We start from the raw sequence: 19,823 nt of genomic DNA, 5'->3' as shown, positions 1-19,823 counted from the left end.
TACTCTTGCAATCCAAAACGCAGAGGTCTCCTAGCGAAAGTGAACCACTTCTCATGTCTCTTGCTTGTCATCAACTCCTTACACAAAAAAGAGTGTACCAACCTCGCCGAAAACTTCAGATCATTCTTCTGGATAACCATAATCTGTGAAAAAATGGGATCTTTCATAACTTCATCGAATTCTGGTTCCATTTTTTCTTTTAGCAACTCGAGAAGTTTTAGTCGGCAGCTGTTATTAATCTTCTTAACCTGAGGTTCTAATCCCTCACCGTATAAACGATTAGGCAACTCCAACTCCATACCTGAAATTTGAAAACAATACAACATATATCTATTAATAACAAAAACCTAAAATCCCTAAATCTATCCCGAAAATATGATTTAAACCATGATTGTGTACAAAATCTTCTCTAATCATCACCTTAACACATGATTGAAGTCTAAATATCTTAACTAACTCAAAAATCTACCTTTTACCTTTCTAATTTCAAACTCTAAAAAGAAGTGGAGATAGAGTTTCATACCTTTGCAGAACGAACTAAAGAGTGATAGATTCGTAAAAAGCTCACGAAATTGTATGAGTTAGGCCAAATAATCGTCCAAATCAGAGAATTGAGTGAGTTAGGGTTAATGAACTTTGGGTGAGAATTTGATTTTCTCTCCCTTTGTTCGTGAATGGGAAATTAAGGGTTTTGTCCCAGAGAAATCGAGCTTAAAAAGTTGAAATCATGCTTGGTCGGTTCAAATCAAGTGGGAATCAACCCGGATATAATCATACAAAACCAAAAAAATCGATTTGGGATTCTTTCCTGGGCACGGGATCGATCGATCTATTCTTAGTGGATCGGTCGATCTGTAAGGGATCGACCTTCGCCGATCGAGTGAAATGGACCAGGTCGATCAGTATATATTTCGCGTTTTTTTTTGTTCTGAATAATTATCGGGATCGAGCGATCCACTGTAACTTGTAAATCTGGATCGATCGATCCCGCTTGTCGAACTCATTATTTATCTTTTTCAAAAAATTACAATTTTAAGGGCATTACTGCCATTTTCGAAAAAATTAGTCTAATAGGACATAAAGTAGTACAGATTAGTCTAAAGGGACATAGTTACCTTTTTTTTGCTCTAAAAAAACAGATTTCCCAATTTTTTAAGTAGATGAACAAATATGGATGTGAATTTGTGTGGGAATAGAATATAGATGATGTTTTTTTTTATGGAAGCTCTTTCTTTGATTTGTTTGGGAAAAGAATATTAATGTCTCCAATTTTTTATATTAAAATATATTATATTTGGAAATGATTGTTTATTTTAAAAATTAAAATGTTGAAGATTATGTCTTCAACTTTAAAATTGCCATCTAACTTTACATTCACTTTGCAAATCAATTGTTAGGAGAAACCACATGTTCTTCTTCTCTGATGCAACAGGAACATTGTTAATAGCACTAGTTTTGCCATTGTTTTCTATTCTTAGATTGTTAAAAGGAGAATCTTAATCAAAATAACAAATATTTTGGCCTACTCCTGCACTGCATAACTTTTTTTTTCTCCAGGAGAACTGTCTTTGTACTGACAGAGGAGATCTCTACGCGGAACCATCTTCAACCATTTTACGGACATATATACTAACTCTTGAACCAGAAGTCAGCTTAAATACAACCAGTTTTTGTGGCAAACCAAATGAATCCTGAAGAAAAAAAAACATAACACAAGAACATTTGTTATTATCAGTCTCAATCAGAGAGTTCACAAGAAGCAGAGATTCTTAAAATACCTGGCCTTGGTCTCCATCAACGTTTTCAAATGCTTGATCTGCTTCTTTTGAGCTACGGAAAACAACAAACGCACAATAGCAACCTCTCGATGTTTTTGCTGGCTGCCAAAATAAGAATAGATCAAAACAAGGTTAGCCGTTAGTGATCCTTGGAGAAAAGTGAAATATAATGGCTTGGTTTTACCTTAACATCAAGTGTAAACTCTCCAGAAAGAACTTGCTCCAGCTCTTCAGATGTCACATTGTGAGGGATTTTATGTATAAAGAGCTTTGCTTTCTCAACCTCCAACATCTATTGAAAAAAGTTGCAAGCATTTGCAGTTATTAAAATTTATGATAAAAGTTAAAAGTTTAGGTAAAAAATCATATTTTCTTCAAACCTCTTTAGATGGTGGGATTGTTGTGTTGGCTCTTTTCTCAATAACAGCAAGTGCAAGTTTCATCGCAGCTGTTGCGTCGTTTACACAATCATGAGAGACTCCTGCCTTTCTGACTTCATAACCCAAAATAGACTGATAAAAAAAAAACAGTTTCAAGAAAATGTTAATCTTTTGGTGATATTGTCTCCCAAGACTAGAAGAAAACCCATTGATAATAGATTTTACCTTGCAAAGGTTGTTAAGTGAAGCTCTTCTGGGCTTTCTTGCATTGGGATACTTGAATACAAGTGCGGTATCGATTACTTTTGGATGATCTATCTTCAACACTGTGATCAAAATAACAATTAAAATGTGTACCTACAAACTAGTAAAAAAAACACACACACACACACTGTACTGAGAAACTTTTTTGAACTTACCTTCCAAATCTTTGTTCAAACTGTGACCAACCAAAATCGCACCATTTGATAGAAAGGGCTGCAAAGTTTCCTGCAACATTTCACAAGATCAACAAAACACTACTTATAGCTTATTGCTGCTATGTAGATAAACCATATGTACCTGAATATCTACGAGGGAGAGGGTAGCTTTTTCGATATCTTCAGCAGTAATCCCTGTAATGTCTGTCCTATAGTCAACCACAGGTCTGTCCGGTTTCACAAATTCGTCAAGGATCACCTGAAACCATGAACAACAACAGCATTTGATCACCCGAGTCAAAGAAACATGTTCACATAACTCTAATAGTACCTTTAAATGGCGGTCTACAATACCAACTCTGACCAAACCCTCAGTTCCATCGTCGCAAAGAACCATCTCACAGTCAACAGCTACCATTTCGGTTGATTCCATCACCTTGGACGTCTTCATTCCAACATCGGATACAAACCAGTCCTGTTTTTAGCAAATCCCAAACTCTTAAAAGATGAAAACAAGAAACAGCAAAGAGCCTTATTGTTGCTGTTCAAGAGAGGAAACAAAAACCTCAGAATGTGGCTCGAATGAGTAGTCTAGAGAGTAAGCAGGATGCTCAACAGTCAATCGAACTAGACTCTGTACTGTCAAACATATTCATATCAAACTTGTACACAGACTTCTTTAGAAGAAAAAAAAAACATGTCTTTTTAGTTCAGTTTTCCACCTGTTCAGGAGTGTCATTACCAGGAGATTCCTGCTCTAACTTGTCAATCAGAAGAAAATTGGCGTGACATTTCAGAACCTAAGCCAAAACAAAAACATAAGAGATACAAACTTTAGTGGAAAACACGTTGTGGGTTTTAACCTGCAAGTCTTGTTTCTTCTTGAAGGTTGTCAGAAACGCGACAAGTTCGTCATGGGAACGCTTGGAAGGGTCATTTGGAGATCCAATCTTCTTTTTGTCTTTAGCATCTAAAAACTCCTTCCATCCTCCGTTTTCGCCGCACAGGCCTCGACTCTGCACTAGCTTCACCAGCTCTTCAAGCACCTAAACAGATTCGATCTCAAGAAAGATAGGAACTCGGTCTGTGAAATCAGAGCAACCAGATGAGGAAAAAAGACGAACTTGTTTCTCGGCGGTGGCTAGTTTAAGCTCCATAGTACGAGAGAGAGAGACAATGTCGTTGAGTGGGCGACTCTGCTATGAGAGTGAATGTTGGCAACTGTTTGCTAGGAGAAGCATAACACACAGTTTACTTTTAGGTTTTTTTTTTAATGTCAGTAAAAATTATTTAAATTAATATTGGACGAATTAACAAAATGTTTCAGGTTTAATAATTTTATATGGTAACTATATATCGTTATAAAACATTTGTTCACAAAGAAAAAGAAAAACATAAAGTATAATTTTATAAAACCTTTTCTAAGAAAAATATATTGTTATAAGCATCGAAAAATAGTAACAAACAATACTGGATTTAAACTAACTGATGATAATTCTACCTAGATGGTAACATGCACATATTTACATATGAAATATTCACAAAACAAAAAATGCATTGGTAATTTCTTTTTTCCTACGCATCTTATATATTAAAATAGAAGTCACAAGATTCATGTGTAATTTTTTTAAAAAATGGACCTATTGGACCTAGTACTAGAAAGTCATGTTACATTTAATCTCTACTCTTATCATTATTATATCTCTAAATAATTCACTTTCTAGTATTTTCACACATATTAAGAAAACACATTAAACTACCATAATAAATGTATCGTTTTCTATAATTTTCAATTTTCAATAACTTTTAATCAATACTAATTCAATAAAATCAATTAATTTTCTTGAAGTTTACATTTTTTTCATAAAAAACACAAAAAATGCATATTTCTGAAACAAACATTTTTTCTAAAAAATCTATCATTAAAGAACGGAGGGAATATGTCTATAACACAATATTGCTACATTATAGGAAGTAAATAATTATCAATCCTTTCCAAGCAAAAAAACGTGATCTGGAAATTTCGTTATCAATTTTTACTTTCATTATCATGTACCATCGTGTTTGAAAGAGACTGCAAGAAGCATAAATATTTCTTGAGACTTTTACACCTAATCAGGTACATTTTTAAAACTAAAATGATTTCACATTGATTTGTGTTTTGTATATAGTTCATTTACAAAATATAAATAAATGTTTAATTAAATTCTTTATAAAATTTATACACGAAGCTTTAAGTTTAGTTTTTGTTAACTTTCTTATTTTATGAAAAGTTTGAATATCTTTGGAGATGATAATATTTTAATATTTTCCAAATTCTATTTCTATTTATTTATTCAATTATGAAACACTAATCCAACAAACAAAAAAATATATAAGAAGAAATAAATACATGTGAAAGTCTTAAATAATCTATTTGATGGAGAACAAGTATACTCTAATATTATTATGTTTGAACAACCTTAATATACTTAATAATATTAATTTATGAAGCTAAAATTTTTAATTTCTTAGACCATCTTTAACCCTGGCTCTAAGTCTTGGGTTTTAAGAAAAAAAATATTAAAAAATCGGTAGGTCCCACACTATTTTAAAAGTTTGCTTCTTCCTTCTCCTACGTAAGAGGTGGGTTTTAAAGAGTTTGTGACTTGTTTGCGGGCCCCACCACTTGGTTCTCTATTTATTTTATTTTTTTTTTAATAAAAAAAAAAAATCCTAAGAACCTAATTTAAAGAGGCAGAGCGTTAATGATGCTCTTGATGTTAGGAGTTTTCAAGGCTCCTAAGACAAATGTTGTAGTATAAATGATTGTCGAACCAGTTCTGAGGGATATCAAAGCACTGAGAATGCAAGTACTCACTTAATCTAAGTGCAACCAATGATTTAGATGGGTTTTAAAACTATGACTAATTAAAAGGAATAACTAAATGATACTTTCTTGACTAAGGGAAAAGAGAACTCATGGGCATAGGGATTAGACCTTGGGTGATCAAGTATCGAACTAAGGATGGCAAATGATCAATCAAACTATCAACCTTAAGCCTAGACACAATTCTAAGCAAGCTCTATGTCTAGAAGAATGCTCATTTGCTAACATATCTCAAACATCAAATGTCTTTGGTTGAATAATATGAAAGCAATCATTACTAACAAGTCTATTAGCTATCTTAGCACCTTTAACAACAAATGTCTTTGGCAAAGTATACTAAAAGCCTAGGAGAGTTGTCTCGGGCATTTCATCGAACACCTTTCGGGTGAGAAATGCCTAAGGATCAACAACTGAGTGGCAAACTCGGAAGATGCATTATGATTACTCTACTAGCAAGGAAATATGAATGATCTACACTAAAACATCCTAGCTCTAACCTAATCACCCTTAATCTCCCTAACCCATGAATTCAAAAGGTGATTACTCACTAATCTCCATGATTCCTCTTAAACCCATATTGGATTTCAGATTAATCATGTAAAGAAATAGATAAGAAATCAACACAAGAACATAACAATCAAAATCCAAGAGATGAACTTCTCAAGAGAGTTTTTGTGTATTTCTCCAAGATAAAGATAAAAGATATTCTGCCTCTGGTGGCTACAAAAGATGTTTAAAACATAGGTTTTAGAAATGTCAAACGTGCATAATGAAATGACCAAAAGGCCCTTAAGTAAAATAGAAATCGAGCAGATAATAGGCGCGGAGCGACCTCGGCATGTCGCTCCGACAAGTCGCTCCGGCCTTCGGGAGCGACCTCAGTGGGTCGCTCTGAGAGGTCGCTCCAGGCTTCGCTTCGTGTCGTCTCGCCATAGAGACGCGAGCGACCTCGGGGTGTCGCTTTGGGAGGTCGCTCCGAGAGGGGTGTGAGATGCGAGCGACTTCGTGGTGTCGCTCCGGGAGGTCGCTCCGGGCTCGTTCTCGCGTCTCCGAGTGATGAAACCGCGAGCGACTTCTCCCTGTCGCTCTGGTAAGGTCGCTCCAATAGGGAGGTCAGAGCGACTTGGTGGTGTCGCTCCGGACTGGTCGCTCCATGCCTTGCTCGCCCAATGACCACTCTAAACACTCCTTTTTGAGCTCCAAATGCCTCCAAGTGTTTCCAAGAACTCTATGTGGTACTCCAATACCTGATAAGGACTCATGTATGCAAAATGCAACCTAAACATGGCTAAATCCTAATCTATACGATCAAAATGCACATGGATGAATGGATAAAACAATAGAAATATGCAAGCTATCAACTCCCCCAAACTTGTTCTTTTACTTGTCCACAAGTGAATTTTCTAGAACTCATAGGGAGAGAGGTTGAAGGAGGGAGCACATAGCCAAAAGAAACACAACTAGCACACTCTCTTATTACACTCTAGCTTCTCTAGGCCTATCTTAACTCTTTTTGTTCTTACACTCATCATCAAGCATCCACACATTCAAATCAACCAACTCTCACATTCATTAAGCACAAAACATCAGGTGAATTCTTGCAAATGGTCAGTTGGTCCAAGTCATTTGGTTGGATAAGGGAAGGCTTTTATTCAAGTGATTCAAGAGGTTCAAAACATATGATCTTTAAGGTGGTTTACTCTCAAAACAAGTAGCCTTGACATTGCACATAATATATCTAAGAAAGGGACCAACTCATGCATACAATGCTCAATCTCCATTGTTCTACCCTTTTCCCAAACATACAATTACACAATCATTCCCAAATGTCAAACCCAACTCACATCTCTCACCAAAAGATCCTAAGAACTTAAACTCCTTCTCGTTGAAATCTACAAGGGATTTTTCACAACCTCAAAACATTTCTTAGCTCCTAACAACTTTGCTAGCCCCCTTTTTCTTTTTTTTTTTTTTTTTTTTTTTTTTTTTTCTTTTTCTTTTTTTTCGTTTTTCTTTTTCCCTTTTTTTTTTTTTAGGCTGGGGCCAAGACTTTTCAAAACTTGAGCTAGAGGCTTCTATACTGGTCCCAATAAAACAATTCACTTAAGCACAAAGAGTCTATTCTTTTCCTTTTTCATTTCTCCCAAATCATAATCACAACACTCACCCCCACCTATAGCTAGACAATAGAGTGTCCAATCTAGCAAGAATGAAGATCAAGCATTGTCGTTCCCGATACTCTCAACATTATGCACATGTAAGACTTTCCGAAAAAGGCCTCACTCATCAAACAATGAAAGCTTAAAAGGAGGAAAAGGTTTTGGGAGTGGTCTACCACTAGAGTTTGTCAAAAAAGATTGGTATAAAAGATGTGACAACTCAAGTGTGTATAGCCATGACTCAGTACACAAGGGACCATGAGCAAGAAGCATTAAGTTCGTTCAGTTCAAATAAGGTTGTAGTTGGCTTCAAAGACTGAGTTTCAGCAATCAACAAGTTTCAGGAAGAGTTTTCAAGGCTCGAAACATACAAGTCTTTTTGAGAGGTGCAAAAGCTAGTCAAGTGCAACGTAGTGTTCTTTACAAGGCATTCAAAATCATTGCTCCCAATGCAAGTGAATGCAACCTATATGCTCTAGACTCTCCTAAAAATGCAAATGATGCAAACTAAATGATTGATTTTTTTTTTTTTATCTATGCAAATAGGTATGCCATGCATGACTCAATGAAACAACATCAAAGCAAACATGATCAAATACTTGGTACCTCCCCCAAACTTGAGTTACACAGTCTCTGTGTCGTCAAGTAGAGAGAGATACCGAAAAGAAGACTAATATGCAAAAATGAAATGGTATATACAAGGGAGTGTGGTGGGTTACCTTCTATAGGGAATGAGTAGAGGGAGATGCTCCCTCCTCGTCGTCCTCAGGTGGTAACTCTTCAAGGTGCTCATCAGCAGGAGTGCCCATCTCTTCAATGTAGAAGGCTTGCCCGAACACAGTTGGTTTCCTCATTTTCCCCTTGATGTCAAAGTGGAGGATGTTCTCTTTACCCAAATGGAGATCAATCGTGCCCTCCTTCACATTAACAATAGCTCCTGCTGTAGCTAAGAATGGCCTTCCTAGAATCAATGGATCTTGAGCCTCCTCACCCATCTCAAGCACCACAAAATCTGTAGGTATCTCATACCTTCCAATCTTCACAGGGAGGTCCTCTAAGATGCCCACAGGGTACTTCACTGAACGATCAGCTAACACCAGAGAGAGTCTACACTTCTTGTACTGAGTGAATCCAAGCTTCTTTGCAACAGACAAAGGCATCAAGCTGACACTAGCTCCCAAATCGCAGAGACTTTTCTCAAATACCATAGGTCCAAGAGCACAAGGTAGTGTGAAGCTTCCTGGATCCTCTAATTTCTCTGGAACATCAAGCCTCTGGATGATGGCATTGCACTCATGGGTAAGAATCATCATGCCTTCCATCTCCTTCTTCTTTGCAGCTACAACATCTTTCAGGAAATTGTTGTATTGAGGAATCAACATGAAAGCATCGATGATGGGCATTGCAACCTGAGCTTCACTCATTTGCTTCTCAAACAGAGCCTTGTACTTCTCTAGCAGCTGCTTCTTGAATCTACCAGGGAATGGAAGTTTGGGTTCATAAGGAAGAGGAACAAAAGAACTTTCACTTGCTGGAGTAACAACCTCACCATCCTTTACTGTCTTCTTCTCTTCCCCAACCTTTCCTTTACCTTTGGCTTCCACTATCTTCTCCAAGATCTCGTCATTGATCTTCTCATCAACAATCACCACTTCATCATCTATGTTGATGGCAACCCCCTCACCTAGTTTCTCAGCATCCTTGGTGAGGGTTCTAGGAGGTAACTGCTTACCACTCCTAAGGGTGATAGCTTTGGCTTCCTTAGGATTTGGGTCAGATTTTCCAGGTAGAGATCCTTGCTGGCGATTCTGGTGAGTGTTCATGGAAGCAAACTGATTCTCCAAATTCTTGACTGTAGAAGCAAGGTGTGAGAATTTGTTGTTGAGCTCATTGTAGCTCCCATCAATCTTGGAATGAAGGTTCTTCAACTCATAACCAACGTGCTTCTCACTTCTGGTCTGAGACTCCAAGATTTGTTTCAGTAAGGTATCAGTGCTGCTCTCTTGAGGAGCAGAGGAACCAGACGAGGGGTTTTGCTGAGGCTGATAGCTGCCTTGCTGGTTGTTTCTTGGCGGATAGCCACTCTGTTGGTTGTTTGGATAGGATTTCTGTTGGTAGTTGTTGTACTGAAAGTTGGGCTCCTTTTTGTACCAGCTACCATTGTTGTTGATGAAACACAACTCCTCTTGACCTTCCAAACCCTCAACCTCATTGACAGCAAGTGGATCTTCCTGCTTGGAGTTACCAACAAACTTCAGCTGCTCTTGGGTTGCTTTTTCAGCAATGAGTAGGTCGATCTTGTCTTCCAAAGCTTTGATCTCTTTCCTCGTCTGCTTATCATCTGTTCTACTGCCTCTGTCGTGGTCTCCACTGTAGACTGCATCACTCTTTACCATGTTGTCAACCAGCTCTTCTGCATCCTCCTCAGTTCTCCCCAAGAAGAACCCATTGCTAGCTGTATCCAGTCTGGCTCTGTACTTAGGAAGAGCACCACGGTAGAATGTGCTCAGTAAGCTCTCCTTAGAAAAGCCATGGTGTGGGCATTGAGCTTGGTAGCCCTTGAATCTCTCCCAGGCTTCACTGAAGCCTTCCAAGTTCTTCTGTTGAAAGCTGGAAATCTCGTTTCTCAGCTTAGCAGTTCTTGAAGTAGAGAAGAACTTCTCCAAGAATGCTTTCTTGCAGTCATCCCAAGTAGTGATGGAGTCACTGGGTAGAGACTTCTCCCACTGACGTGCCTTATCCCCCAAAGAGAAAGGGAATAGCTTGAGCTTTAAGGCATCTTCGGACACACCATTGGTTTTTGACAACCCACAGTAGCTGTCGAACCTGTCCAAGTGATCAAATGGATCCTCTAGAGCCAAGCCATGATACTTGTTGTTCTCGGTCACGTTGAGGAGTCCTGATTTGATCTCAAAGTTGTTGGCTGCCACAGCGGGTGCTCGGATTCCCAATCTATGACCATGAATGTTGGGGCGGTCGTAAGTGCCAATGGGTCGAGCTGCTCGCTGTTGGTTTTGAGGTATGTCTCCCATATCAGTACTCAATCTGCAAGTGAGCCTGTTGCTCTTCTTCTCTTCTATTTCTAGCACACTCTCTCTCTAAAGCTCTGATGTCTGCAGCTATTGGAACTAGGTTTGATGGACCCCTGCTCCTCAAGTTCATACACCTGTAGATTAAAGGGAGGTGAAGAAAGAGAATCAGTAACAAAAGAAAATAAAAATGACTTAGTCTCAAGCAAGTGACTAAATCTCAATGTTCAAATCTACTCAGAATTTGGCAACGGCGCCAATTTGATGTTAGGAGTTTTCAAGGCTCCTAAGACAAATGTTGTAGTATAAATGTCTTTGGTTGAATAATATGAAAGCAATCATTACTAACAAGTCTATTAGCTATCTTAGCACCTTTAACAACAAATGTCTTTGGCAAAGTATACTAAAAGCCTAGGAGAGTTGTCTCGGGCATTTCATCGAACACCTTTCGGGTGAGAAATGCCTAAGGATCAACAACTGAGTGGCCAACTCGGAAGATGCATTATGATTACTCTACTAGCAAGGAAATATGAATGATCTACACTAAAACATCCTAGCTCTAACCTAATCACCCTTAATCTCCCTAACCCATGAATTCAAAAGGTGATTACTCACTAATCTCCATGATTCCTCTTAAACCCATATTGGATTTCAGATTAATCATGTAAAGAAATAGATAAGAAATCAACACAAGAACATAACAATCAAAATCCAAGAGATGAACTTCTCAAGAGAGTTTTTGTGTATTTCTCCAAGATAAAGATAAAAGATATTCTGCCTCTGGTGGCTACAAAAGATGTTTAAAACATAGGTTTTAGAAATGTCAAACGTGCATAATGAAATGACCAAAAGGCCCTTAAGTAAAATAGAAATCGAGCAGATAATAGGCGCGGAGCGACCTCGGCATGTCGCTCCGACAAGTCGCTCCGGCCTTCGGGAGCGACCTCAGTGGGTCGCTCTGAGAGGTCGCTCCAGGCTTCGCTTCGTGTCGTCTCGCCATAGAGACGCGAGCGACCTCGGGGTGTCGCTTTGGGAGGTCGCTCCGAGAGGGGTGTGAGATGCGAGCGACTTCGTGGTGTCGCTCCGGGAGGTCGCTCCGGGCTCGTTCTCGCGTCTCCGAGTGATGAAACCGCGAGCGACTTCTCCCTGTCGCTCTGGTAAGGTCGCTCCAATAGGGAGGTCAGAGCGACTTGGTGGTGTCGCTCCGGACTGGTCGCTCCATGCCTTGCTCGCCCAATGACCACTCTAAACACTCCTTTTTGAGCTCCAAATGCCTCCAAGTGTTTCCAAGAACTCTATGTGGTACTCCAATACCTGATAAGGACTCATGTATGCAAAATGCAACCTAAACATGGCTAAATCCTAATCTATACGATCAAAATGCACATGGATGAATGGATAAAACAATAGAAATATGCAAGCTATCAGTTCTTAATAACTTGTGAAAGTTTGAAACAACCAATTCAATAAAAAATATGGTAAAATTATTATGTTTTAAAAAGTGATAGACACACTTCATATATATTATAATACTAGGTGATTTTCCCGTGCTCATGCACGGGTATAAATATTTCTAAAGTAAATATATTATAATAATTGATTGCTACTTACATTTAATATTAAATTAATTTATAATTTATATGCATCATTTATATTAAAAATATTATATTACTTTAATTTTTATATATGTTATATGTAATCGGTTTTCTTGTTTTTTAGTCGATTTAGTTATCATTTGGGTAAATTAGATTGCATATATGAATTCAACTGTAATATTTTTTATTCTATATATTAAAATTTTGATTAATTTCTTATTTACATTTAGGTGGTTGTTATCTTAGATATGTAAATATATTTTATGAAGATTATGTATAACTTAAGATATATTGTGCTTAGAATGATATAAAAAATAAACTAAAGTGTATGATTCCAAATTACATAAATTAATATAACGAAACGATAATATTTTGAAGTCTCATTTATATATATAAATTTTACAAAAGAACTAAATTGTAACAGTTGGTTAATATTTTATTTTCATTTTTAATATTTTTTGAGTTGTCCAATAATTTATATTTATACAATAAATTACTATTCTTATAAAATTAATCGTAGTTAAATCTATGGTTTTAAATATAAGTTGGATTAGTCGAATCATTCATGTTGTGAGTATATTGAGTTACATATATTCTTTCAAATTAAAAATGAAGTATAATTATTTTTTATTATACTTAAGTCGAATGTGCATGTATTTTCATAACATTTATCAAATTATATGTTGATGTTTTTTAAAAAATATTAAAAAATATAGGATGATCAATATGAAGTTGCATGCGTAAGTAGCTGATACATTTTTGAAAGCTCATGTACACATATCAATATTTACAATAATTAAATAATTTTAAAAATTCTAAATAACTTTATGTTTTTGATTTATTGAATGAAAACTAAAATTTATTTGAATAATTTTAAAAATGAGAATTCAGATTTGCTTTGGTATTTTGATTATGATTCTATTAAGTTGCACAAATACAAAAACATAAAATTTAAAAGCATATTTAATATTACGAAAAAATAACTTTAATAATGATAAAATATAATATATCTACCTCATTAAAGTATTTTGTAACTATTTGATCAAACGATGTTTATTTTAGAATTTTTTTTTTTAGTTTTTTTTTAATATCTCTTAAAAATAAGCAGTAAAAAATTGTGATTGTATTTAAAACTAATATTATATAAGTAAATATAATTTATAGATATTTTTTTCTGTAATTGAAAGATATTATTGTCAACTAAATTTATGAAACTCTTAAAATAAGCAGTAAAAATTGTGATTGTATTTAAAATAATATTATATAAGTTAAATATATTTTATCGATATTGTTTTGCTGTAATTGAAAGATATTATAGTCAACTAAATTTATGAAAAATAGATAAAACATTTCAATATTACTAATTATAAAATATTTTTAGATAATTAAACATATATTAGTTTATGTTACTTAATTATTTTATGTAATCATCTAAGAAAATATATAGGTATATAAAAATATTTTTATTAATTTGAACTTTTTGTATTGTTTAAATTATGTTTTAGAAGAAATAATATTTCTGTTTCTAATATCAAGACTATATATGTAAATTGTTTTTAATGAAATCATGTTATATATAAATTTATAATTTTCATCTTAGAAAATATATATATAAATAAAGTATTTTATTAGTTAAAAATAATATTTTATGTTATTTAAAAATATTTTTTAAATTTAATATTACTATTTTGTTTACTTTCCTTTTTTTATGAAATCATATTATATATACATATATTTTCGTTTTTCAATTCTTTTTTTTTTAACTTTATAAAATATTTCCTTTTTATTTTATGTGTTTATTTTTCGAAATTTTTTAAAAAGGAAACTAAATAAAATAATAAATAATAGTATTTTAAATGTAAGTTAATTTATTAAGGGTATCAGTGTAATCAACCATCGTGAGAGTTAACGTGAGAGCGACACATAGGAAACTGACTTCTCAAATAATATTATAGAGATATACCAATCTATACTATTACTCGAGAAGTAAATTTTTGCAATGGAGCTTTCACATTAAAAGTTAGAACGGTTAATATCGTTTATAACCTTAATGAATAATTATATAAATTAGTCAAAATATATCTATACTATTATTGAGAAGTAAATTTTTGCAACGGAGCTCTCACGTTAAAAGTTAGAGCAGTTAATATTGTTTATACAATTAATGAATAATTATATAAATTAATCAAAATATAAAAACGAATTCAAATCTATATGATTAAAAAGTGATTAAAATTAATAATAAATCGTTTATACCCTTAATGAATAAATTATATAAATAGTCAAAAATAAAAACAAATTTAAAATATATCTGATTAAATAAGTGATTAAAAATAATAAGAATTATCTAAAATATAAATAATTAAAAACGAATTTCTATTAATACTATTATATTTATATATTATATTAAATAATTGACTAAAAATAAATATAATAAAATTTTCAAAAATAAAAACATGTTTTAAAACATAAGATAATTCTTAGATATATTTTGTTGTTATCTGAAAAATAATATTTTATTATAAAATTTATAGTTACATATAAAACAATTTATAATTAAATGCTAATCAAACAAATAAATATATTTTCTAAAATATATGTTAAGTTTTTACAAAATTTAACACAAAAATAAGCATATATATATTTTGATAAAAACTAATAAATATATATTAATAATATTTTAGTTATATGTTATATTTGATAATTGACTATAAGTAAATATAATAAACTTCTCAAAAATAAAATATATTTTTAAAACATAAGATAATTCTTAAATATGTTGTGTTTTTATCTTAAATAATATTTTTTATTATAAAATATAAAGTTTGATGTTTGATTTATCTTTTAAAAAATATAATTAATAATTTATTATGTTGGTTTTGATTTAATATTTATAAACATATAAATATCTATAAAAACACTATATCCATATGCGGGCAAAACACCTAATTTAGAATTAAAAGCAAAATGTTTATACAAACTCCGGCGGATCCAGATCTGGTTTATATTAATATTAAATTTAGTTGTACACATTATTTTGAATTCTGCGTGCGTAGACGATTGATATTGTTGACTTGGAGTCATCGTCGACATAGTTGTCATGTTTGACAATATTGTAGGAGCCAGCCTTTGTGGTTGAAAATCATTGGTAGTTTCTCAACTCTATCTTTTTTTCTGTGTGATAATTGTCACTCACAAAAATTAACTTGTGACTTTTTCTCTCTGAATTATTATTTCTTCTCTCTCGCTGCAGCAATGGGAAGTTGTTTATCGGTCTCCATGCCATGTGATCAAGTTGTGAATCAAGTCTCTCAATGTTTATCCGACAAAGGAAGTTACATCTACGACCTTTCCATGAATCTAGCGGCTCTGGAGAAAGACATGGAAGTCCTCAAGGCAAAGCGTGATGATGTGCAAGGAAGGGTGAACAGAGAAGAGTTTACAGGATGTCGTCAAAGACTTGCTGAAGTCCAGGTATGGCTTAAGAATGTCCTCGACATAGAAGATGAATTTAAAGATCTATTTAGTACTAGTACCGTTGAACTCCAAAGGTTGTGTTGCTGTGGATTATGCTCCAAAAATGTGGAAATGAGCTACAGTTATGGCAAAAGAGTAATCCGGATGTTGAAAATAGTTAAGAGTACCAGTTCTGAAGGAAAATTTGATGTGGTGACTGAGAAAGTTCAAGTAACTGAGGTTGAAGAGATGCCTATTCAACCCACAATTGTTGGTCATGAGGCATTGCTTGAGAGGGTATGGAACCGTCTAATGGACGATGGAGTTGGGGTTTTGGGTTTGTATGGTATGGGTGGAGTTGGCAAAACCACTATTCTTGCGCAGATCAACAATAAGTTTACTAAAGCAAGGGGCAGCTTTCATGTTGTGATATGGGTTGTGGTGTCAAAGAATTTAGACATTCATAACGTTCAAGAAGACATAGCAAAAAAACTAGGACTTTGGAATGAGGAGTGGGATAAGAAGAACGAGAACCGTAGAGCCCTTGACATACACAACGTTCTCAAGAGACGGAAGTTTGTGTTGTTCTTGGATGATATATGGGCGAAAGTGAATTTGCCGACCATTGGAGTCCCTTATCCGGATGTAGTAAATGGATGCAAAGTAGCTTTCACCACTCGCTCTAGAGACGTGTGTGGACGCATGGAGGTTGATGAACTGATGGAAGTCAGTTGTCTAGGCCCCGACAAAGCATGGGAGTTGTTCCAAAAGAAAGTTGGAGAAAGCACATTGAAAATCCATGCAGACATTCCTGATCTCGCTAGACAAGTCGCTGGAAAATGTTCTGGCTTACCACTGGCGCTCAACGTAATCGGGGAAACTATGTCATGCAAAAGTACGGTACAAGAATGGCGACGTGCAGTGGACGTTTTGACTTTATCGGCTGCAGATTTTTCAGGCATGAAAGATGAAATCCTTTCTGTTCTCAAGTATAGCTATGACAGTTTAAATGGAGAGGTGGTGAAATCATGTTTTCTTTATTGCTCTCTATTTCCTGAAGATTATCTTATAGATAAAGAGAGACTGGTGGATTATTGGATATGTGAGGGATTCATAGATGAAAGCCAAAGTAGAGAAAGGGCTATAAACCAAGTATATGAGATACTTGGCACCCTTGTCCGCGCATGTTTATTGGTCGAAGGAGAAATGAATAATATATCATATGTGACTATGCATGATGTGGTTCGTGACATGGCTCTATGGATCGCATCTGATCTTGGAAAGGATAAGGAGATATACATTGTGCAAGCCGGTGTTGATTTACGCAATATGCCAGATGTCAAGAATTGGAAGGGTGTTAAAAAGATGTCACTGATGCGTAACAATATTGAAAGGATATGTGGCAGCCATGAGTGCGCTCAACTTACAACTTTGTTCCTTCAGAACAACCAATCACTGGTACATGTTTCCAGTGACTTCTTCAAGTATGTTCCAGCGCTAGTTGTGTTGGATCTGTCAGGCAATTTAGGCCTTTCTGAGTTACCACAGCTTCAGTTGATATCGTTGCGGTATCTTGATTTGTCACGAACAAGCTTGGAGCAATTTCATGTTGGGTCACAAGAGTTGACAAAGCTAATCCACTTGAATCTCGAGTCCACACGGAAGCTTAAGAGCATTTCAGGGATAGCAAATTTGTCAAGTTTGAGGTCACTTGGACTAGAAGGATCCAACAAGACGCTAGACGTGAGCTTACTGAAAGAGCTGCAACTTGTGGAGTATCTAGAAAATTTAACCATTGAGGTCAGTTCAGGGATGGTTTTGGAGCAATTGTTAAGCTGTCACGTGTTGGTAAAATGCATTCAAAAGATGGGATTAAATAACCTTGGAGAATCAACGAGAATATTGACTTTGCCAACTATGTGTGTTCTACGTAGGCTCAACGTATCAGGATGCAGAATGGGGGAAATACAGATTGAGAGGACAACTCCAAGTTTCCAAAACCTCTCCCGAATCGATATATGTGTTTGCTATCGTCTAAAGGATTTGACGTGGCTGGTGTTTGCTCCAAACCTTGTTGATCTTAGAGTTAAATACTCAAATCAATTGGAAGAGATTATAAACGAGGAAGTAGCTGCAAGGGTTGCAGGAGGACGTGTTCCTTTTCAAAAACTAAGAAGCCTCAACTTATCTCATTCACCTATGTTAAAGAGCATATACTGGAGTCCTCTATCTTTTCCATGTTTAAGCAAAATCAGCATTGCAGGTTGTCCAATGCTGAGACAGCTTCCACTGGATTCTGATAGTGTCGTCAGGTTTGAAGTATTTTCAATAGAATACAGAGAGGAAGAGTGGATCAAAGAGGTTGATTGGAAAGACGAAGCTACTCAACTGCGTTTCTTGCCTTTCTGTAAGCTTGGCCCTGACCCGACAGTAACTCCAAATAAATATAATAGCCAGACTCGTTCGATAAACAGTGTAGTTGGTGTAAGGCATCAGCCAGTTAATCATTATTCTTAAAAGTGGTCAGTGGACATACGTTCGTTGTTTTCAACTTTTGTGTAACTTCTTTTTTTTTTTTTTTTTTTGTCATCTATTAGATTAATCAAAGGTTCAAACAGAGTTTTACACACAAAGTCAGCAAAGGTATACAACCTTTCTGAAATCATAAGCCGGCGTAGAAACAAGATACTACCCAGAAACAAGGACTGAAGCAAACACTTACCCCCAAGAAACTAACTTAAACTAAGGAGAACAAGATAACTAAGCGCCAAAGGAGAATAACCATACAATCAAGGAAGGCGAAGCAACCAGCGTTAGAAGCAGGATTGATCGAGAAAGCGTAGCAGGCCTATATTATTGGGGTTGAAGGAAAAACCACGAACAAACACCACACTTACCATTGCTTCACCTCAAAGAAGCCAAAGAAACAACAAATTCCAACCCGAGCAGCCAATGAAGATGCATGTTTGGCAATCAACTACTCCAAGACCTCACGCAATTGAGCATAAGCTCCACAGCCCCTTACCAAGTAATCCGGAAGAACCCGTAGGATGCAGACCAAGGGACAGCACAACTTCATAACACTTGCACTTCACCCACTGAAATCTAAATGAACGACCGAGTGAAAACGGCGAAACGAAAGATAACCACAAGAAAGTCATCATACGCTCCAAGGATGATAGCTTCTATCCGGAGACCACAGAGAAGAACCTAACCGCAGACCCGAGAGAAGACACCATCCACACTTGCCACAGACCACACAAACTCCCAAGCGCTTAAGAAATCTTTGATGCACTAACGAAAGGGCAGAGCTGGAGAAACTAGCACAACGCACCACCATTGACCACCTGAAAACGAGACACCAGGATCGATGGAAGAATTACAACCCCACATCAGAGCCGGCTAAACCTGCCACCGCGCACCAGAAAATAATTTCGAAACTAGCAGACCCCCCCCAAGCAATCCGGTAGAAACACAGACACACGCTCTCACAACAAAGCCTTTCACAAGCAACCACAGCCTCAAACTAGTCTAAATAAAGATAACTTCACCATACTATAAACGTCAAAGAAAAGGTTGCAAACAGGAAAAAATCAAGACAAGACGAGGCCCATGAACTTCACCGGTGTCGGACCACTACCAACAGGCCAACGACCACCTCACCGAAGCCAATCGCTACCTCAGACCGCCGATTCTCCAATCCAGCGAGAGCGAACAAAGATCTGACCAAATAACCACACAAAACATCTCTTTGAAGCCAGATCGCAACCCAAACCTTCAACGTCGCAAGTCCAAAGTGGAGATCCGCCAAGCTAAGAAGAAAAAAATTAGAACCGCTTCCGACGGTGGCAAGAGACGCCAACCGCCGGAGCAACAAAGATGAACGACGACGGCGCCTTTTGCTTCGAGAGAGAAAGGGACTAGGTTTTTTTTTTTATTCCTTTTTAACATCAGTGATTACACTTTTGTGTAACTTCATAACATATAGTTTTATTTACAAATATTATAAACATACTGTTAAACTCATTTCGTTTCGTTGATATCAAAATCAGATTACAAAGTTATTACAAAAACATAAAAGCAAATTATTACATGAGTATAAATAGACGTCATATATATATAAACATATTAACGACGA

General features: G+C 35.7%; 2 protein-coding genes and 1 non-coding gene across 3 annotated transcripts; 2 read left to right on the top strand and 1 right to left on the bottom strand.

The window, feature by feature from the left end:
• Positions 1-1,342: 1,342 nt before the first annotated feature.
• LOC106390873 (small RNA degrading nuclease 1-like) lies at positions 1,343-3,838 on the bottom strand. Its single transcript, XM_013831414.3, has 12 exons — positions 3,702-3,838; positions 3,441-3,623; positions 3,300-3,377; positions 3,143-3,211; positions 2,909-3,052; positions 2,720-2,836; positions 2,578-2,647; positions 2,384-2,484; positions 2,159-2,290; positions 1,963-2,070; positions 1,779-1,880; positions 1,343-1,691 (listed from the first exon to the last, which is right to left on the bottom strand). The coding sequence occupies exons 1-12, from the start codon at positions 3,732-3,734 to the stop codon at positions 1,590-1,592; spliced, it is 1,239 nt and encodes a 412-aa protein (XP_013686868.1). The 5' UTR covers positions 3,735-3,838; the 3' UTR covers positions 1,343-1,589.
• A 6,293-nt stretch (positions 3,839-10,131) lies between these two features.
• On the top strand, positions 10,132-10,238 carry LOC125578691. The gene has a single exon (XR_007316774.1). It is a non-coding gene; the product is annotated as a small nucleolar RNA R71 (small nucleolar RNA).
• Positions 10,239-15,344: 5,106 nt separating this feature from the next.
• LOC106390875 (disease resistance protein SUMM2) lies at positions 15,345-18,236 on the top strand. The gene has a single exon (XM_022691037.2). It carries the CDS (start codon positions 15,485-15,487, stop codon positions 18,200-18,202), a length of 2,718 nt encoding a protein of 905 aa, XP_022546758.2. The 5' UTR covers positions 15,345-15,484; the 3' UTR covers positions 18,203-18,236.
• Positions 18,237-19,823: the final 1,587 nt, after the last annotated feature.

The sequence above is a fragment of the Brassica napus genome, chromosome A9 (assembly GCF_020379485.1).
Source record: "Brassica napus cultivar Da-Ae chromosome A9, Da-Ae, whole genome shotgun sequence".
NCBI lineage: Eukaryota > Viridiplantae > Streptophyta > Magnoliopsida > Brassicales > Brassicaceae > Brassica > Brassica napus.
The sequence above is the reverse complement of the archived record's forward strand: the minus strand, read 5'-3'. Positions and strand labels throughout refer to the sequence as shown.